This window comes from Amborella trichopoda, chromosome 9 (genome assembly GCF_054954075.1).
Source record: "Amborella trichopoda isolate Santa Cruz 75 chromosome 9, AtrichopodaSantaCruz75HAP2 v2.0, whole genome shotgun sequence".
Lineage (NCBI taxonomy): Eukaryota > Viridiplantae > Streptophyta > Magnoliopsida > Amborellales > Amborellaceae > Amborella > Amborella trichopoda.
Genome location: NC_142344.1, coordinates 6,327,660 through 6,349,525, shown reverse-complemented (window position 1 = coordinate 6,349,525; position 21,866 = coordinate 6,327,660). Strand labels below are relative to the sequence as shown.

Sequence of the window (21,866 nt, the reverse complement as noted above, 5' to 3'; positions counted from 1 at the left end):
TTCAAAAGTTCCTGCAATTTGATTTAGAATCTAACTGTTGTGACAGGATAAATGCAAAATATGGTAAGTAAGCACAGAAATATAAAGGCCAAGTTTAAGAGAGAAATGCAGCAGTTCGATTGCAAAGTGAGAGAGGAAGCGGCTGTACAGCAAAAGCCGCAAACGTTGTGCAAATCGCCCCCACTACATTAGGCAAAAAAGAAGCAGAAATGGCCTAATCACAAGCTTCAAATCAGTGAGCTACTCATCATCATCCTCCTGCCAAAGTGATCACCTTACTGGCATTAATAAGAATCTCATATTAAAACATACATGTATACGAATTTCAGAGAACAAACAACAAATGCAGGTACCAATATTTTTTGTTAGGACCCAGTGTCTATGCCGCCAAGCCAGCATTTGTAGAAATGCTGGCTTTTGAAAAGATGGATTTTAATACCTAATTTTTAAGGACAAATAATCTCTAATAATTTGATCATGAATATGAACAAATAAATAAAATTGAAACGCTAGAAATAATAATTCTAGTAAACAAAACATTTGGACCATTGGTTTCCAATGTTTTTCTATGGAACACCTACTTGCATCAGCTTTTAGGATGGATGGTTTACATTTGTCTGGACCGCATATGTAGGAAATGTGGTCCAGGACACATGAAACAATTTTCCTTATTGTAATAGACCGCATCTTCAAAAGGATAGAGAGACCAGGCACTTTTTAAAAAAAGGGGTAGGGCAACAGAGAATATGCATTTGAAGGTAGGGCAGAAAAAGAGAGATTTACCTCGCCACTCTCATCGTCGTCTTCCTCATCATTGACCTCGGATTTAGACCTGTCAGATTCCTCCTCTTCCTCTTCTTCTTTGGGCTCCTCCTTCTTTCAAGTCATAGAATAAAAAATAAAAATAACAATACACATTCAAGAATTTCATAGATTGGATGGACATCAGAAATAAACACTACTACAATAAGTGAACATACTATTAAGAGTGAACAGAAAGAAACATCATCTGAGAAAAACACATGAATAAGTGGGAAATAGAAAAACAGGTGCATCAAGTGTTTCGATAAAGTACCTGTTTCTTGTTGTAGGCAGCAAGGTTCTTCTCGTACTCGGTCTTTCTCTTACCAGCCTTTGCCACGTAAGGGGCTTTCTCCTGAATGACAGAAAATATGAATCCACTGCCACAAGTAAAAATATATATGGAGAGAATTATTGCAGTGGGCAGGAAGAGAATAGTGAAGATCACACAGGAGGAGAAAAATGGACTAGTGCGTATAAAACTCGCACAATGAGAGGAGAGGAAAGGAGACAGAGAGAAGGAGACAGAGAGAGAGAGAGAGAGAGAGAGAAAGAGAGATATTCACTCTGCAAGAACTGAAGGTAAAAGCCTATGAGAGAGAAAATCACACTTACATAACCAAAGGAAAGGAAGATGAGAGCCAGTAAGTATATAGATGGATGAGAAAGATAGAGAGAGAGAGAGAGGCACGTACAGCTTCAGACAAAGACTTCCACTTGTCACCTCCAGCTTTGCCAACCTGAAAATAAAGAGATTGATCTTCCCATTAACAGCGCAAATAAATAGAAGATAGAGAATTAACCAATCAACGTTAGAACAAAATAAGGAAAAAAAAAGTCAACTTGAACAACTTACGGCAGCTACAGATTTGTTGTTGGGATGCTTTTCCTTGAAGGTCTTCCTGAACTCCTCCCTTTATACCAAACAGTCATGAAAAATAAGAAAACGAACTAGAAAATATAATTATTTAGCAGAGATACGATTGAGGAAGAGTTGGAAAAAAATTTGAGATAATGAGAGGTGAGGACGACAATAACAGAGAGAGAGAGCGAGAAGGAGAAAGATCACAGAGGAAGAGAAAACAATGATAGAACTTCATAGAGAGAGAGAGAGACAGAAAAATAGAGGAAAGAGCAAGGGATGGTAGAAGAGAGAGATTCCAGATCTAGAAAAAGTTAGGAGCTTTATTACATGAAAACGAAGAAAGCACTTGCAGGCCTCTTTGGCTTGTTAGGGTCCTTTTCTGGCTTCCCCTTCTTAGCAGGCTTGCTAGCACGTTCAGTTGCAGGCTTTCTCTTTCCTGCGACTCTGAAAACACCAGAAACACCGATATTGACCATTAATCCATGCGCATAAAGCGGATCATCATAAAAGGGGAAAAGAGGAATAAGTAAAAAAAGGAGGTGAAGGTAAGATTGAAATGAAAGAAACTGGAGAATATAACAACGAAGAATATGAGAAGATGCTGAATCCGGCTATATGAAAGAAAGCAGTAGGAATATGTCAATCGAAATGAGAGAAACCACCATAGCTGAGAACTAAAAGGTGAAAATGGAGAAAACCGATGATATTTTGTACAGTAAAAAGGAAACCCTAGACTATTAAACTGCCAAAAATCAACAAAAATGAAGATCACGGAACAAAGAGCTCCATGGAAACACTGAAATCGAAAAAGAAACAGTTTCTCACTTGTCATCAGATTTCCTTGAGCTTTTGACCACCTCTGCCTTTGATCTGCCCCCTTTCATGGCGGAAACCCCCTAATCGGCCGAAATATGGAAACAGCAGCAAGATCGGCCGGAAACCGATAACGAAAACCCTAGCAAAAGGGTCTAGCCGCCTTATAGAACAGTTAAGCGATTGAGAGAAATAGAGGGCATGAGAGGAAGTGGGGAGCGAGAAGGGGAATGCGTAGAGATAAGAAGGGGCTTGGAATTGGGGGAGGGGAATGAAAGTTGAAATGAAGCCGGAATTGAAATTCTAGGATTTGGGCGGGATTTGAAAAAGTGTCTGCCACGTCATCGATCCGTGTGAGGGAGTGGGATTTGCTCTCACTCCCTTTCTTCTTCTTTCCGCCTCTCGCACTCCTCTTTGTGCTTTCTCTTGTGTTTCTTCTTGAGGTATTTGGCAAACGGCATTACGGTCTTGTGTGATCATATGAGCATGTGAGAATTATGGTATTGAGTATCATCATCGTCCAAATGATATTCGGAAGTTAGTAACGACCTTAAGGCTAGGTGGTCACGGCGGTAGGATGTTATTCATTTTCTATAAATAGGGGTGCGGAACAATAACTAAAAAAAAAGGAAAAGGTTTTTAATGCTTCTCTTACAACATAGAAGTTTTATCTTCTCCTTACCATCCAGTAGTCCAATTTTGATCGAGAGAAGCACTCGTCGTTTGATCTTAGATCCGATATCTCAAAGTATTTTTTTTTTTTTTTTTATACAAGATGTATGAATATGAATTTTGGTACGTGTCATCTTTTCATTAGGGCACATCTATAAAAAATATTAAAAATAATTTTTTGATAAAATATAATGACCAAAATACCTCTTGAAAATTTCATAAGAAGTTTGGTCATTTTATTTTATTGAAAATACTGTTTTCATATATTTTTTGCTAGTGCGAGTTTAATAGGGGAATGGACGTCCAAAATTTGGTGTCAAAATAATATATAGAAACAAATTAAAAATAAAATAGTGTATTGTGATTGGGGCAATCTTAGCCATCCATTCAAAATGGACGATTGGATAAATGAGAGGATATAACTTCTATGTTGTAGGGGAAGCATAAAAAGCTTGTTTTAAAAAAAATAAAGAAAATACAAGCTTTCTATGTTTTTTTTACAACATAAAACTTATATACTTCCCCTTATCCAACCGTTCATTCTGAATGGAGGGTTAAGATTGCCTCAATTACAATGTCACTTTTCTACACTATTTTATTTTTAATTTTTTTTTATAAATTATTTTGAGATCAATTTTTGTACGTCAAATCTTTTATTAAACTCTCACTTGCGAAAAATATAAAAAGTACTTTTCCAATAAAATAAAATGACAAAAATACCCCTAAAATTTAAATTAATTATATTTTATCAATAAATTATTTTTAATATTTTTTATAGGTGCCCCCCAATGAGAAGATGACACGTACTAAATTTCATATTCATACAATTTGTGTACAAAAAAAAGAAAAATAAAATACTTTGATACATCGGATCTAAGATCAAATGATGAGTGGCTCTCTTGATCAAAATTTGATGGCTGGGTAGTAGGGGAAGCTTAGATCTTCTATGATCTAGGAAAAGTATAGAAACCTTACCAAAAAAACTAGAAGTTAGATTGTGAGATGCCGGACCTATCACATGGTTCGAAAGTGAATCCTAATATGTTGATGTATGGATTGAACGCTTAAGTGGTTAATAGAAAACTTGTAACGACATGAGAATAATGTCATTTGTGCTCAAGTGGTTAGTAGGAAACTTGTAACCATATTTGAATAATATTGTTTGTTTAGAACTAGCAATCACTAAAACCGGGGCATGTCAAACCGTTTTAAATGGGCCCTGGCTACGTGGCTCGATGTGGCCCTAGCTTGGTTAGGCTGATCAGTCATGACCCTTGGCCATGCCACTAGTTTTCAAAGGCCAAGTCGTCTCGCCTATTGCCAGCCCTATTTTTGTCTAGGATTTGCCAATAATAAGGCAAAATCAGTCATTGAACACAACAATTAGTATTTGAACTATCACATAATCCATAGTTTTAAGTTTTTAAAATCGGCCTGGTTGTACCAAAGCACTGGCAGCCCTTCCCAAATAAATCTTCTCGAATAAATGTTCACCCCTTTAACCGGCTGTGCCCATTGATTTTGAATTAACCGAGGCAGGTCCAAATCTATCGAAACCAACATGTTCTCGACATATTTGCATCGGTTAAACCAAAATGAGTGGGCTAAACCCCTAAAAAGGGTGATCACTTATTTGAGAGTATTTATTTGATAAGGGCCACCAGAGCTCAAAACCAACATATATTTTTACAGGTTCGGATCTACCTCGATCCAAAGTCAATGGACCAAGCCACTTAATGGCATGAGCACGTATTTGAGAAGATTTATTTGGGGATGAGCATGCATTTGATAATATTTATCTGGGAAGGGCTACCAATTCTCTGATACATAATAGAAGATGCACTAGCCCAATCTTTAAAAGTACGGAATCGGTATAGGACTCGCAATGTTTCACCCCCTACTCTCAAGAGTCGACAGAGGTCCAGCCCTCGGAATCGGTATAGGACTCGCAATGTTTCACCCCCTACTCTCAAGAGTCGACAGAGGTCCAGCCTCGGCCGATTCTATCGAATAAAAACAAATTTTCCCCTCATCATATAGTATTGAATTCAATAAGTACTAGACGAGTTGTCTCGGTGAACATGGTAAGAAATTTGAGCGTGGTTATGTCTTTTATACAAGATAACTTGGTGGGAAATAATAAAACAATGTGGTTTCTATAAGTTGGAACTTTAAACAATCCAATTAAGGTACATCTTCAAAATTTATCATAACATGTAATTTTGGTGTAATTTTTTTTTAAAATCATTTAAAAATCTATTTTCATATCTGATTAGAATATTTTCAACTCCAAAAATAGCTAAAATCAAGTGGATCTATAAACATATGGAGCAATGATTTGATGCAACCGTTGTATAATAATATGATGTAACAACCTTAAAAACCATCTTATGGTCATTTGTTTGATCTAAATTTTGAAATATACACTCCTTTCATTATGATGAACAATCACAAAAAAATAAATAAAAAATTGAAAACACAATCTAGAAAGTATTTTTTAGCTCAATTAACATACGCTGTTCATTTTGGTGAGATGCTTAGATCTAGGCTTTAGAAGGATTTATTCATTTCCAATTTGTTTGGATGGCTTTATTATCATTAGATGAACAATGTTAAAAAATAAAAAGAATGACTTTGAGTTTATAAAGGCTAAGATATTGAAATTCACAAAATGAATGGTCAAGATTTGTTTTTGGAGGAGACTCATTTTGATCATATCTAAAGTTCAAATTGAACTTTTTTTTGAGGTGATTATTGAGATGAAGAGAGTATTATGCAAAATTTGAGGTCATACAAATACCACAAACATGGTTTTCTAGAAGTATCGTTGCATTATATTATGATACAACCGTTGCATTGGATCATTGCTCAAACATGCGAAAATATTGAAAATGGACGGCTTAGATAATGTGTTGCAATAAGGCACTATTTTTAAGACTCAAAATATTATTTTTTTCATATTCACACATTTTTTTCCTATAGATCTATGAGATGCATCTTTATTTCTACATTTTAAGGTTGCAACCTTATATAGACTTTTTCCAATTCGATGAAATGAATTATTAGTGGTGCTGTATAAGTTGAATGATGAAAAATTATTGAAGCCAGTGGAGGACGTATGTTCATTTGTCACGGAACGAATGTATAATATATTGCTATTATTCATGGAGACATTAAATAGTCTGTTTTTCATGCAATTTGAAAATCCAACTAATTGCTTCATGTTATTAATTGCATCTCATTTAATTGCAACATGACTAATTTAATTGTAATATAATTGCATAATTTAACTTTTAGTCGCTCAATTTAGAAATACACAAAGTTTATTATTTTATTGTAACGGGGTAATTGTTCCCTATGTTTTTTTATGGAAACTATTTTTTAATCAATCGCTCTATTTTACTCAAATTTCAAAAAATATTCATTTGATAATGGTACAAGGCGTTGGCGGTAGTATTGCCAAGCCTCATAGTGAGGTATATGATTTCATTCTCACCAAAAGGATAAAGGTCAGGACTGGTATACTTATGCTCCATCGGGAGCAGAGTTTTCTTCTTCTCCGTCTGTCAAACAACCTACTTGGGAAGACTTTTTCAATATGAAATTTTGGTAACCACCTTAGAATCTCTAGATTATTATTTTAAAAATATATCTTAAAAATTGAGTTTTTTAAGAATTAGATTTCATCCTCTAAAATTTTGACGGTTTCTATTTAATATTGGGACATTATTTTATTCAAGTGCTAAGGGGGGTGCACTTAGAAATTTTTAAATTTATTATTATTAAAGTTAATCTATGTATTAAAGAGGTTATATCCCGAATATATTTTATTCTAAAACTAATCTTAGGTCTACCTGAGGGAGTAAATGCGTAGTGTAGTTCTAAGGAAATAGAATATCTTTTGGCTAAAAAAAATAATAAAAAAATGTGAATAATAGGTAAAATGTAAAGTAATTTGGAAAATAGCCCTGGATCATTACTTAACATGTCTAACCGGTCAAAACCAGATCTGATCGGTATGCTTTCGAACATCGATTTTTTCCGGTTTTCAACCAAACTAAAATTTTGCTTTTGACCTTACCGGCCAATGTCCAAGTTCTTTTTTTTTTTCTCAATTACTTGTAGCATATCACAACGATCTAAATTAAACCAATATATAAAACATGTGACTGTTAGTGGTGCATATATATAACCTGTTCAAACAATGCAAGTTCCTTTATAACGAAGCTTGGATCCAATATGCCCTTGCCTATAATGGAACTTTTAAATTATCTTGCATACTCTTGTCTAGAAAATTATTAGCAGGCATGCGTTTGCACACCCTCGTTGGTGGGATTCAAGAACCTAAAACATACTCAAAATTGCATTTCGTAAAAAAAAGGGAAAGTATATAATAATATCATTTACTTTTGATACAATGTGGTCACATTTAACATTGACTATTGGATATTAAGTGGTTGTATTTATTCCATTGATCAAATTCAAACACTTGAACTAAAAAAAAAATTCAAAACTTTACAACACCCCTACGATATCAATTTTCACATGAGAGATTGAAAGTAATTGTGACCCTTGTATCAAAGGGAAAGGGTCCGATAGCATAGCATACAATCCCATGTGCCTTATTCCTCCATTTTGGTGGAACAAGATAAGGAATGCAACCCGGCTACCTTAAAAAAAAAGGCGTTGTATTGCCATAACGAAAATAGAAAGAGAAAATAAAAAGGCATGTTATAACGTCACAAGATAAGGAATGCAACCCGGCTACCTTAAAAAAAAAAAGGCGTTGTATTGCCATAACGAAAATAGAAAGAGAAAATAAAAAGGCATGTTATAACGTCCCGATAAATGTGGAAATAGCTCCACCTGTCTACGTCATGGCCAAGCCCTGTCTCTAGCAGCGTTGTTAGGCAACTACAATCTTTCTAGGGGCATCTAGTTGTAATCTTTCTAGGGCCATTATTGCAAACTTAACGCTTCTCGGCCTAAGACTCGTTTGAGTTTAGCTGAAATTTTGAGAAACACCTAAAAAATATACGATGAGACCATTCACCCTTGTCTTTTTTTTTTTTTTTTTTTTTTTTTTTTTTTTTTTTTTTTTTTTTTTTTTTTTTTTTTTTTTTTTTTTTTTTTTTTTTTTTTTTTTTTTTTAAGCCTAGCCACACATAATCTTGATTTTAAAGTCGGGTCCAATGAGGTTCTGTGGGTCTAATCGGATCTGGGGGCTGGACCCACCCTTTGTCACCCCTGGAAATTTTGCCTCGCCACACAATTGGTAGGTAGTTTACAGTGATCTTTGATGCCATTCCATATCGCTTCATGAGCTTTACGACTTACAATTCACCGCTTTCACCAAATATTTATCCTTGTCAACGACACATGAATAATTGTTGATCTAAGTTCACCCCAATAAGCCTAAATATATGGCCAGCAATTTTGGGTCAAAATAAATATATATATATGTAGAGGAATGATTTTATAGGACCCTCTCCCACTTATGTGTGTAAGATCTTGAAGGATCATCATTAAATTTGACACGAATTTTAAAAAAAGTTAAATATCACATTCATATGATAGCTTTTTTAAATATCCGTGCTAAATTTAATAATGATCATTTGGGGTCCTACACACATGGGTGGAGGAGGGTCCTATAAGATCGTTCTCTATATTTCTCTCACCTATACCTCTCTCTTACCATTAGTATCACAACCAACCCCTCTGTCATTCTCTGCCATTAGCCTCACGACCAGCACCCTCTCTAGCTCTCTATTGATGTGCATATTACAGTCTCTTACCTTCCTACTGTCTCTTTCTCTCAATAGGCCGAGTATGAAATGCCCATATAGTTGCCCTCCAAAATCTCTTTAGTTAAGGTGCATCTTCCATCCATTGACAAAAGAAGCGTTGCAACAATGTAGCCCCAATATCTAAAGGGTGCGGTTTCCATAAGGTTGCAACATCAAACAATCCGATTAAGATGCACCTTCAAATTTTATCATTATATATAATTTTGATGTAAAATATTATTAGGATTGTCTCAAATCTATTTCATATCTAATTAGAAAAATTTAAATTAAAAAAACGATTAAAATCAAGTAGATCTATAAATATATGAAAAGCTAAAAAATGAATAGTCTAGATAATGTATTGTAAGATGCACTATTTATAAGACTCAAAATCGTTTTTTTAGTCATAGTCACGGTCATACGTCTCGATATCAAGTTGGTCAATTAAAGGGTTTTTTAACATTAAAACAACATTTTTCTAGATTTTTGAGGTGCTTCCGTAGTTAAACATTTTAAGGTTGCACCCTTATATAAGCTTTTTCCATATAATTCGACCGTTGCTATATCAATGGGCAAGGTTGTTCTTAAGTGAGAATGATATTGCTTTCTTTATTGTTTTATTTTTTCTTCTAATCCAAACGGGCAAGTAGATAAAATAGCGTTTTCTGTGGTAGAGAAATGGGATATGCGCCAAAGAACTAGAGTTTATATGGGTGTGATTTATATAAGGTGTCAATTTTAAATAATCAAATAAGGCCCATATCCAGTCCCAGCGGGAGATGAGATGCAATTGTAGCGCTGAAAACCCCTTGGATAGCCTGAAAATTTAATTATAATCACATAAAAATCTTTAAAATAGACCGTGTAAAGTATAAACAATGCTTTATAAGGTATATTATGTTTAAGACTTTAAACTTTTTTTTTTTTTTTGGTATTTATATGGCTCGAGATCGAGATGATTAATTAAAATGTTTCCTAGCATCCAAACAACCTTTATTGGCTGCGTTTTTAAGAACGCCAATTTTTATAATGTCTTAATATATTTCATGAACTTCTTCCCTCTTTTTCTCATTTAAAATAGGCCAAATAAACATGGCTATTTCTGTGCAAATTTGCGTGTAACTTCGATCATGTCAAGGGTTTGTAGCCATTAAATTATCGTACATCACTGATTTAAGATTTTTTTACTTTATTTTATTTTATTTTTTATTTATTTTACAATATCACATTTACTTCATTAATAACTCAAAAGTACGACAAATGTACATAAAAATATCTTCGGCAATCAACAAATCATCCAAATGAACTCCTTTATTTAAAAGACCGTCCTTTTCTCAAGTCTCAACTTCTTCAGCTTGTGGTTCACTCCAGTTGTTATCAGCGAATTTGCTACAAATCGGCAGGGTGATAAGTGGTTTTGGAAATGTATACAATAAAATTATTAATTTTGTATATAATAAAGCACAATTATTACTGCCTGTTAGGTGTGAAATTGGGTTGTTGGTGGTGTACCATTTATTAGGCATAATGTTAGTAAGACAATCCAAATAACTTATTACAACATATATTTTAGGACTTTAATTTTTTCCCCTTTTATATCCATATATATTGAGGTCAAGATGATTAATTGTAAGACATACTAACTGTGGAACATTATTTTTTATTGGATTTTTGAGGTGCAGCTTATTTTTATAATATGAGGTTGCAATCTTATATAAACTTTTGCCTTTTATTAATAACAGTACGAGTTACATATGGCTACAACTTTATTCATAGAGGTAAAGTTGTGATATTCTACACCGTTTATTTTAGTTAAGCGGTATACCTTGAGATTTATTGTAAGACATTGTCATGTCTTTTAAGGCAGTATTAATGGTATATTTTTTATAAGACCTAAACTTTATGACAAAGTAAAGCCTCACCTCAAATCCTCACCAAAAAAGCACTTTGAGCATAAAAAATCCCTATGATGGCTCAAAAATGGTACAAATATTGTAGATCTATTAACACTTGAAAATGTACGACCTAAAATAGTGTATTATAACAATACATTCTACTTTAGGGCTTAAAATCCTTATTTGTTTAAAATAAACATAGTGTCGAAGGTCAAGCTGATCGATTTGATGGTTTTTTATGCCAAAACTATAATTTTTGATAAGTTTTGGGGAGAGGCCTTGCTTTTTCCCATAAGACCTAGGCTTTTTTTTTAGCCTTTTAATGGAATTTATTTGGGGTAAATACCTTTCAATAGAACATGCAGAAATAAGATTGCTACCTTAATAAACTTTGAGTGAGGTTTATGTCATGTGTCAACCTTAAACAATCAATGTAAGACATATTTTCAAATTATAGCAAAAGATGCGCTCTTGGTGTTGAAAACCCATAAATTTATTTCAAACCCTTAACTATAAATATCTAAAATTTAAAGGATGTGGTTTCTATATAAGGTTGGAGCCTTAAACAATCACGCACCTCCAATTTTTATCATAACATGTAATTTTGGTTTAAAAAGTTATTAAGATTATTTGAAAATCTATTTCTATATCTGATTATAAAATTTTAAACTAAAAAAATCATTAAAATCAAGTAGATCTATAAATATATGAAAATTTTGAAAATGGACAATCTAAACAATGTATTGCAAGATGCACTATTTTTTAGACTCTATTTTTTTTTTTCATATTGATATATCTTGATGTTAAGATAAACATTTTTCAACATTAAAACAACATTTTTTGATGGATTTTTGAGGTGCATCTGTAATTATACATTTAAGGTTGCAACCGTATGTCAACTTTTTCCAAATTTAAAATATGATACAGATCAAGCAGAACTATAAGTACTAAAAACTATTGAAAATAGTTGGCATATATAATATATTACGAAATACACCATTTTTAAGACTTAAAATCAAAATTTTATTTCATACCTATACATTACATTCGAGGTCAAGATTTTCCAACTGCAAAACAACCTTTCCCAGGATTTTAAGGTGCACCGTATTTCTACAGCATGAGGTTGACACCTTATACAAACTATTTTCCATGAACTTTTACTTTTTTTGTTCTTTCATCGATGCTAGAACTTGGAAGCGCAAGCCAAAAGCTCTCCCTCATGGCGTAAGAGTCTGTTTCACCCTACCTGTGAAACCAAAATCAATAGGAGCGCATGGGAACTCCTGCCAAAGGCGTGCTACTGACAGGTCCTCCTGTGAGTACACAACAATAAATCCCATTTCTCCCTCTAAAATAGATCCCCATATGGGGCATATACTATTTTTTTTTTTTTCTGATGTCATGGCGTTTTCTCTTACTTCAGGGGATTGGGAAGACAACTTTGGTTATGAGGGTCCTTGAGTCGCTCAGAGCTTCCAAACCCAATTTGAAAGTTCAGGGCTTCTACACTCGTAAGCACTTCTTCTTCCCTACTCATTTTATACTCCTTTTGTAATTCTTTCTCTCTGTTGAATGAAAACTAGAAATAATACGAGTTTTTCTTTCAAGTTCTTCATTAATTTTAATCATTGAAGGTTGATTGCCAGTACTGTAACTGTTATTCTAGGGTTAGTGGAACTTGCATTGATCATTAGGAAATGGCAGTGTTGAATAGCCTTTGGGATTTCGGTACTGCCTACTTTCATCTTGGAAGTTGTACATGTCACATGAGATTCTAGCAACATCTCAATGTTCTAAGATCTTCCTCCTAGTGACAAATGATGCTCTTAAGGACCCTAAGATTTGCGACTGTCTTTTGAGCTGATTCATGTTTCTATGGTTTAGAAGAAATGACACCATACTTTTTACTGCAAGTATTTATGACCTTTTCAACTAGGCTTCCAATAGGATACGGCCTTTTATAAAATAGGGGGCTAAGGATACTGGCCTGGTAAACAAAGTGGTGACTTTAAGCTGTTGTGATGCCATGGAGGACCATGGATAGGAGATTATCTAGTGTGTTCTTTCATGGCTTTGTCCCCATATCTACCACCAATAACCTCTAAATTATATGTTTATTATTGGAAAATTCAAAGTTCAGGAATTTTTTGCTTCAATGGAGATACTTCTTATTACAAAAGAAAAAGAAAACGAGAACTCCAAGCAGCCTTTAGACAGGGGCTCAATTCTTTAAATATCTTGTGCAGCCTTTACGATTTTCTGTTTATCCAACCATATACAACTTATTCGCCTAAGAATTGACAAACATTGCATCTTGTCAGTTGACAAGCGAAAATTCCTTTCTGTCATGGGCATGGACGCATTCTTAAGAATGGAAAGTGGAGGATGACCTCAGCTAAAGTTCCCATAACATTCCCTAAAAGAATGGAAACTTAGTCACTATATGCAATCTCTCATTAGCACATTGTATACTAGTGTAAAGCACACAAACCACATAGATAAGGGCACTTATTGAACATCTCACAGGCATGATCTACCACATGAATCTAAACGAGGTGATCTTGAATAATTGCTGCCAACAATAAGTTCAGCAGTTGTCTGACGCCTCCTTGTAGACTTGTTTGTCTTTTGACAATTACTTACACATGCAATAGATTATCAAAAATACCTCCTTTTCACTACCTTGAATTTAGCGGGGAGATCAAATCTATCCAATAGCTGCAACAAATCTTAGAGACTGCATGCTTGACTAGCATTTTTTTGTTCCTTGCTTCCTTAAGAAACATTCAGTTTAGCTGTTAATGGAGTAATGGCTTATTGGTCTACCACAAGCTCTCATACTGTTTTACCTCTCTCATTTATTCATCTCTCATATACATTGTGTGAAGGTCTTGAGTACTGTATAGCATTTGTTCTTTATTTTTTGCATATGCTTTCTTTTTTATTTTAGTGACAAATATATTATTTAAGGGCTTTCCAAACAAAAGTCAGGATATGGAAGTGTTTCTCAATACGATGTATAAGATTTATGTAGTGGCAATGTAAGCAAGATTTAAAGCGACTCGAGCTATTATTCTACCGTTAATCATATTTGGAGCATGAAAATAATCATGGTGCTTTTGCTAGATGGTAATTACCAACTATTAATGGCAAGTGGCAATCATATAGGTGAGATTAGACAAGGAACTGAAAGGGTGGGCTTTGAAGTGGTGACATTAGATGGCAGAAGGGAAAGTCTTGCGTCAACTTCTGTCAGGTAGTTTTTGCATTTGACTCATTTTCTTCAGTCATTTTTGGTTTTCAAGATGGCCTCATTTCATGAATGTTCTATTTCTGGCTTCTTACTTTATCTGGAGTTGATTTCTTTATATCAGGGGACTAAATCAGGCTATATAAAAAATTTGTTTGACCTTCATTTTTTATACATAAATGCATCATATTTTATGTTATTTGGTTTCTCTTGGGTAGGAAGCCCATGGGATATAGATTGAACACATGCAATGAAATGTGGCTTCATTATTTAATGAAGCAAGTAAAGACAGTCTTTCATGTTTTGATTAATTTATTTTTCTGCATTCTCTCTTGGTTTTCTGGTTTACCCTTCTCAAGTTTGGTTGAATATGGGGGATATTTCCTAGTCAAGGTTTCCTTTTAAGTCCTGAATGCTAAGGGGATGAAGTCTTAGAATTTAGTAGAAAACTGAATAAAAGCAAAATGGAACTCAACGAATTGACAAATGTTGTATTAGAAAAATTGCAAGCAAATAAATGAACTAATTGTGATGTATGCCCCTTTATTTTTCTGTTTCAATTTGCATTCATAATACAGTATTTTTTGCGATTCTTGGAAGAGGATATCATTTTATGAAGGGAAATTTGAAATATTCAACATTTTACCCATTTACAACAATTCCAAGTCATGATCATGTCCTTTGATGGGTATTTCGAAATTAAATGAAAAGATACGAGTAGGATGTTAATAGTTCATCTCTCATGGGCATTTGGATAAATTTCCCTTTAATGAACATGTTGCTCTTCCTACTTGTTTCCTGATCTCGTTTAGGGGTGTTTTAGATGATTATTGCTTTTTAACTGTACAAATTTGTTGGGTGTGACATCAATTTATCTTGTTGCTTTTTTCTCCAACTAAAATTCTAAAATCATTTTTCATAATGATAGTGCAGGGACTGCCAGGTGGCCTAGTGTTGGGAAGTACAAAGTTGATGTAGCATCATTTGAATTTTTAGCATTGCCTGAATTAGAGGTATTTTAGATCTCATACTTAGCATGGCCATCATAGTTAGAAGAACACAATATATAAAGCTTCTTTAGCTGATCTCAGACCTGCCAAAGTCTTATATCAGGTCAGAGAAGGCACTGAGCTGTTCATCATCGATGAAGTGGGTAGAATGGAGTTGTTTAGTTCTAGTTTCTTCCCTGCAGTGCTAGAAGTTCTCAAGACCAACATCCCAATTTTAGCCACCATACCTATTCCCAAGTTTGGTCGTGATATACCTGAAGGTATTTAAAATTTTCTTTCCTATCGCTTAATTCTTTGTGTAGACATCACTTTCTTTCTATCGTTCTTTTTACCATGACCAGTCGAGCAAGCCTCCCGATAAGCATGAGCCTATGTGATCTTAGAAATACAATAATTCAGTTTCCTGGGATAGCTTAACATGCTGCAAAAACTAATATGATTCTTAATGCTTCTAAAAATTAATATGATTCTTAATGCCTCTAGTTTGAGATCCTGATTAAGTTATGAGTAAACACCTTGCATTACTTTTTTTTAAATTTCGATGTTACCCTGTTATTTATGATTTGGCACATAATGACTATGAACTCATAGGCTTTGTGGGCATACAAATATCTTGTGGCCATGTAAGACAGATCTTATCTATGCTCTTGTTGAAAAGGCAAGAAGGATTATCTTTTGTTCCTTAGATTTTTTTCTGGTGCAAAGACACATGTTATCTTTATTGTGGGTGGGTTCCAAGGGTACATGCATATGGGTAATTAGTATTAAGACTGATTAAAAGAGGTACGGGCTTTGGATGCACTACGCATTTAGACCCACAAGTTGATTTTACGATCCCTTTGGACATCTTGGTCAACAAAGAGCAGCAAACATCTTATTGATGTATTCTTTGTGTCCACAATAAGTGTAACAAACTTCTCATAGATATATTACTTGGTGGGCAAGAATGTGGATGATGTTAATAAAATATAGAAAGTTGATGGAGAAGGTTAAAGTAGCCTACACTGACCAACTTTGCCCCTTAGTTGAACCACGCACAGTGACAAAATGCATCCTAAAGTCATGATATTTTATTTGGATTTGGATTCATGATTTCATCCTTTAATATACTGGCTCAAGCTCAACATTCAAAATTCTTGCGCGTGCAAAATTGTTCTTCCTTTGTTTCTTCCCACTGTTCCACTGGATGTCTATAATTCCATTTTGAACCATCTGTACCATATATTTTTGTGATTAAATTTGTTCGAAGTACTGATTCTTGTAATTATATTTGCTGTATGCTTATGTTAGCATAGATTTATTTACTCACAAGGCTTTTGATGTTATTGTATTTATCTTTTTTCTGGCCCCGTTAAGCATGCAGGTATTGTTATATTTCTTTTGCTATGTTAAAGTTCCCAGTCTTGTGATCTTGTTAACAATCTAGTTGGAATTTCCTCTCTAGTTGCAAGGTTGAGGAATCACCCAGGTGCAGAAGTGTACACACTTAATTCAAGCAATAGAGATAACATTAGAGAACAGATATCCACTCAGCTTCTGAACATGCTGAATATTCGTTAAGATGCTCACTTAACACAAAAGAAGAAAAAATAGAATTTCTATTGTTTATTGCTCTCATTTGGTACTATTTTATTTACGTTCTCATCGAAATATTTGGAGATACTGGTTGTACTGGCCATGAAGTTGAAATGTGTACTGGTGCTATCTATACTTTATGTAAATTTGTTTTTTTTTTTTTTTTTGGAAGTTAACATAATTTGGGATTTTTTTTTTTTGGGCGCGGCCGCAGAGGGGTTGGTGGGGTAGAGGAATCTCTGTCCTATATAATATTTAGGTGGCCTCCAGTTAAAACCCAATCTTTTTTGGCGATACCGAATTAAACCCTACTGTTTCCTATTTTCTCCGGATCCCCTATATGTTTTGTCAAAGTATGTTCACTAAAAAGGTGCAGTTTGTATAGAGCCGAGGTTCTAAACAATCAAGTTGGAGCCCACCTTCAAATAGTGTCAAGAAATGTGGTTTTAATACTGGAAATCTTTATGATAGCCTTTAAAACTATTTTCATATTTAATTATAAGATTTAAAGCTTCAAAAAGTGTAGATTTAGCGGATCTATGAAAACTTGAAAATTGACCGTCCAAATATGCATTAGAAAATGCACTATTTTGAACACATGAAATCAATTTTTTTCTCATGTCCATGCATCTTGATGTTGAGATGATCAATTTGAGGATATTTGAGCATCAAAACTTCTTCTAGTGAAACTTTTGAGGTAGGCTCTAATTTGATTGTTGAGAACCTCGGCTCTATATGAACTTTTCCCTTACTAAAATACCCGTTTCACAAATTATATTAGATAAATATTATGCTATTTAAAAGACGAATCAAATATTTTTAGAGATGTGAAATTTTCATTAAAGAGTCACTTCATGGCATGTATATGCTCCTCTTCAACTTATTTGATAGGATGGTTAACAAAGGATTCGAACCCTTGATGGTTCTTTAAGTGGTACTACAATGGTAAGGAATATTTTTCCCTGTTGTATTCATGGTAAAAAATCTACTCGAAGAGACTCTTTTGATGTTGACAACCCCCTTCAATTGATCATTTTGACTTCGAGATGTTTGGACATAGAAAAGATGAGGATTTCAAGTCTTAAAAATGATGCATTTTGTATCATATTATCTAAACTGTCAATTTTCAAATTTTTCAAAGGGTTTTTGAATATGTTTGATTTATACCATTTTTTTAGCTTTTGATTTTGTAATTAGGGGTGAAAATAGATTTTCAGGCCATTGTAAGATATTTTGAAAAATTGCATCTTTTACAATATTTAGAGGTGCATCTCTTATGACTGTTTTAAGGTTGAGACCATATACAAACCAAAACATTTTATGTATTTTAGATAGAATTGGTGAGGGGTATTTTGGTTCAAAAATATTTTGAAAAACTATATGGCGTTTGTTTAAAAAAGAACATGGTCAGGTTCTATTTGGCACACACATGGGTGCAGTTCAACCTGAAACAATAAGGTAAGAAGCATTTCCAAAGACAACAAGGTAAGAAGCATTTCCAAAGTTTGTTGGAAGATGCAGTTTCTGCACTAGATCTTAAATGGTTTAAAAATCTTTTCCACTTGTAATTATGAAACTTGAATCTTAAAAAATAGTGTAGATTTAACAGATCTACAAACACTTAAAAATCTGAAAAATAGATGATTTAAATAATGTATTATAAGATGCAGTATTTTTAAGATTTGAAATCCATCTTTTATAGGTATACATCTAAAGGTTGAGATGATCAATTGAGGGTTTTTCAATGTTAGAATAACCTTTTCAAGTGTTTGAAATATGCCTAGTTCTAAGGAGTTTGAATGACAATTAACTTTATTTGGAATATATTACTTTATCTAAAATTAATATATTCTGGACAATATATTTTGTTACTTGTTTAGTATGTATCTTGTATTATGTATAATATTATTTAATTATTTAAATTTTGTGTGATTTCTAGCTATTTTTAGTGAATTATAGTTAAAAATGTCAATTTCAACATATTATTTTGAATAAAGTAAAAATGATTGCATACTATAAGACCATAAAACTGTTCACTTTTAATACAAGGAGGTCACCCGTAGCTATCTCATGTGAAATCAGTAGTTTAAAATATTTTACATAGTCCGAAAAATTTCATTTTGTACCCCCAAACCAGCCAATTTCACTTCTAATAGTAAAAAATGATTATGACTTTGTAACTGTTATTATATAAGGTGTCCAAAATAAAAACAAATATAAATGCTTTTAAGTTTGGACGTCGTTTATACAAGGTTGCAACCTTGAACAATCCAATTAAGGCGTACCTCCAAAATTTGTCATAACATATAATTTTGGTGTAAAACATTCGTAGGATTATCTAAAAATCTATTTTCATATCTAATTAAAAATTTTTAAATTCCAAAAATAGTTAAAATCAAGTAGATCTATGAACATATGAAACTCTTGAAAATGGATTGTCTATATAATGCATTGCAAGATGTACTATTTTTGGAGCTCAAAATCTTTTTTTTTTTGTTATATTCATACATCTTGATGTTGAGATGATCAATGAGATGGTTTTTCAATATTAAAACAAAATTTTCCAATGGATTTTTGAGATGTATCTTTTGTTCTACCTTTTAAGGTTGCAACCTCATATAAATTTTTTTCTTTAAGTTTTACAACTCTACGATGGACGCTGCTAAAAAAGCATATAATTCATTATTAGGAATAATTTTATTATAGTGTGCAGTGATGGACGCTGCTAAAAAAGCATATAATTCATTATTAGGAATAATTTTATTATAGTGTGCAGTGCCGGTAACTCCCCATCACCCGTGTCCAGCACCCATTGATGCCAATCTCCGACAAGTTGGATGGTGGCGATGGGACGTCAATCTCCAACAAGTTGGATGGTGGCGATGGGGAGTTACGAGGGCTGCCGGCATATAAACGTTTTCCTTTGTTATTTGATACCCAATATTGGCCATTGCTAACTTGAATTGAGTTAGAATTAGGTTGACATGAACATATGCAATAGGCAAGATGTTGGCCTTTACGCTATTTTGGCCAAAGCAACTGAACTGGATTTGGGATACTCAGATTTTTACTTTTTTTTTGACAATGTTATAAATAGTCATTCGGAAATTTTATGTTTTAGAAAGTATTTAGATTTTGCGACGTAGTTGACTAAACATTATTCCATTTTTAGATGGTCAGATCTGAGTTTTTCAGACCTCGAAATCCAATTTTCATTTGTTTGAAAATTGAAAATAATCACATGATAAGGTGCTGTGTTCACCAAAATCCAGTAGAAGTTTTATGGCTTTATGTAATAGCACGTACACATGCTATTGTTGGAGCATATTATTATCTTATCCCTCATGTGAAAAACTGGTAATAAGGATTTTTTGGATCTATTTTTTTTAAAAAAATTTAGGTTCCAACTAAGAATCATACTATTATTATTTTCAAAAAATAAAATTTGATTTTTAGTTATTACACACTTATATTTGACTGTCAAAAAAAAGGACTACCTAGTTTTTCGATTTAAGCGCCGACATTGATTTGATTAGAAAGCAAAAATCATATTTGTTGATCAAATCGATCCTTGAATGATTTTGGTCGATTGGACCATCAGATTTTAATTGGTTCAATTGATTGATTGAACCAGACAAAATCAACAGTTCGATGGCCTAGCTGATCCTGATGACCATGCTATGGATGCTCAGTCCATATATGCGATGTGTATTTGGATAAAAAGTTTGGGATATTTGAAAATATATTTTTTAAAAGGTGTTTAAAAAAAATATTATATTATTTTATATTTTTAACTTTTATATCTCATTAGACTTAATAATTGAAAATATTACTTGTAAGCAAAATGATTTCATATTTTCTATCCTCCAACCTCTTAAACCATTTTGACCATGCATTGGTGACCTCAACAACTTATGAAATGACTCTATCTCTCTTTTTCTAAAACTCCATCTTTCTCTCAAATCATTGTCATTCTCTCTCTAAAATCCAAACTCCATCTCTCACACTCACATTATCGTCTCTCTCTCCTTAAAACTCAAACTCCATCTCTCTCACACACATAAAAAGGTGTGCTCGTGTTCGAGCTCAAGCTAAACCTCTTGGCTGGTAAACTCACCGAGAAACGAAGAGAGAGATATAGTTTAAGGGAGAGATGAAGTTTGAATAGGATGTTATTTTAGTACTTGTTTGGGTAAAAAATTTATAGTTAAAGAGATCCAAAGGGTTGTAAGATAGAAAATATAGAGACTTTCTGCTTACAAGTAATATTTTTAATTCTTGGGTCTCATAAGATATGGAAGTTAAAACTATGGAATAAGGAGATATTTTCCATGTTTTTAAGTGGAGATGACACATTTTTGGTATTTGGATAAAAGTTTGGGATTGAAAAAGTATTTATGTCTATAATTATTTTCCTCATTTCATGTAAAAAATTAAGAAATATGTATGATTGCCCTCACCCTATGAAATTGATTTCTAGCAAGATTTTTTTTGATACAGAGACGTCCACTCCATAAAATACAATTAATTCTACAAAAGCAGCCTCATGAATTAAAGAGACAAACTATCTCACATTTTACGCTTTAGAGATAAAATATCTTAAAATTTTAGAGAGAGAAACTATTTATAATTTTAGAGAAGGAAACTATCTAAAATTTTTAGAGAGCGAAATTATTTCAAAGTTTTCAAAAAGATAAACTATTTCAAATTTTATATTTTAGAGAGCGAAAATATCTTAAAATTTTAGATAGATAAGTATCGAAACAAATTTTAGAGAGATAAATTATCTCAAAATTTTTAGAGAAAACTATCTCAAATTTTAAGTTTTAAAGCGAGAAAATACTTGAAATTTTTTAGAGAGAGAAACTACCTCAAAATTTTTAGAGAGGGAAACTATCTCAAATTTCAAGTTTCATAAAGAGAAAGTACTTGAAAATTTTAGAGAGAAAAACTATCTCAAATTATAAATTTTATAGAGAGAAAGTACTTAAAATTGTTTGAGAGATCAATTATTTCAAAATTTAAGTTTTAGAGAGAGAAAATATTTGAACATTTTTTTAGAGAAACTATCTCAAATTTTAAGTTTTAGAGGGAAAGAAAGTATCGTAATATTCGAGAGAGAAATTATATCAAATTTTAAGTTTTAACGAGAGCATGTACTTTGAAAATTTATAGAGAGAGATAATATCTCCAAAATTT

At 33.1% G+C, this 21,866-nt stretch overlaps 2 protein-coding genes across 9 annotated transcripts; one reads left to right on the top strand and one right to left on the bottom strand.

Moving 5' to 3' along the window:
* On the bottom strand, positions 1-2,563 carry LOC18445535 (HMG1/2-like protein). 2 transcript variants are annotated; one of them, XM_088847485.1, is made up of 7 exons: positions 2,492-2,563; positions 1,994-2,110; positions 1,658-1,715; positions 1,417-1,541; positions 1,076-1,181; positions 784-876; positions 1-258 (listed from the first exon to the last, which is right to left on the bottom strand). In XM_088847485.1, the coding sequence occupies exons 1-7, from the start codon at positions 2,548-2,550 to the stop codon at positions 241-243; spliced, it is 576 nt and encodes a 191-aa protein (XP_088703611.1). In that variant the 5' UTR covers positions 2,551-2,563; the 3' UTR covers positions 1-240. The 2 variants fall into 2 exon arrangements, with proteins under 2 accessions (XP_088703611.1, XP_006855734.1); XM_006855672.4 differs by having other exon boundaries at positions 1,076-1,156; positions 1,497-1,541.
* Positions 2,564-11,862: 9,299 nt separating this feature from the next.
* LOC18445534 (uncharacterized) lies at positions 11,863-16,830 on the top strand. 7 transcript variants are annotated; one of them, XM_020674256.2, is made up of 6 exons: positions 11,863-12,147; positions 12,256-12,343; positions 14,001-14,088; positions 15,016-15,095; positions 15,196-15,352; positions 16,537-16,830. In XM_020674256.2, exons 3-6 carry the CDS (start codon positions 14,052-14,054, stop codon positions 16,650-16,652), a joined length of 390 nt encoding a protein of 129 aa, XP_020529915.1. In that variant the 5' UTR covers positions 11,863-12,147; positions 12,256-12,343; positions 14,001-14,051; the 3' UTR covers positions 16,653-16,830. The 7 variants fall into 7 exon arrangements, 5 of the variants coding, with proteins under 5 accessions (XP_020529915.1, XP_006855733.1, XP_088703609.1 ...); XM_006855671.4 differs by having other exon boundaries at positions 11,951-12,147; positions 15,011-15,095; XR_016041163.1 differs by having other exon boundaries at positions 11,952-12,147; positions 15,011-15,095; positions 15,185-15,352.
* The last annotated feature ends 5,036 nt before the right edge of the window (positions 16,831-21,866 follow it).

Bases quoted from the DNA above. Each gene is read 5' to 3' on its own strand.
- LOC18445535 (XM_088847485.1), bottom strand. From the start codon at position 2,550: ATGAAAGGGGGCAGATCAAAGGCAGAGGTGGTCAAAAGCTCAAGGAAA. The intron at 2,111-2,491 runs GTGAGAAACTGT...TGGTGTTTTCAG, and splicing joins TCAAGGAAATCTGATGACAA to AGTCGCAGGAAAGAGAAAGC. The intron at 1,182-1,416 runs GTAAGTGTGATT...TACTTGTGGCAG, and splicing joins TCTTCCTTTCCTTTGGTTAT to TGGATTCATATTTTCTGTCA.
- LOC18445534 (XM_020674255.2), top strand. From the start codon at position 12,106: ATGGGAACTCCTGCCAAAGGCGTGCTACTGACAGGTCCTCCT. The intron at 15,096-15,195 runs GTATTTTAGATC...GTCTTATATCAG, and splicing joins TAGCATTGCCTGAATTAGAG to GTCAGAGAAGGCACTGAGCT. The intron at 15,353-16,536 runs GTATTTAAAATT...TTTCCTCTCTAG, and splicing joins TGGTCGTGATATACCTGAAG to TTGCAAGGTTGAGGAATCAC.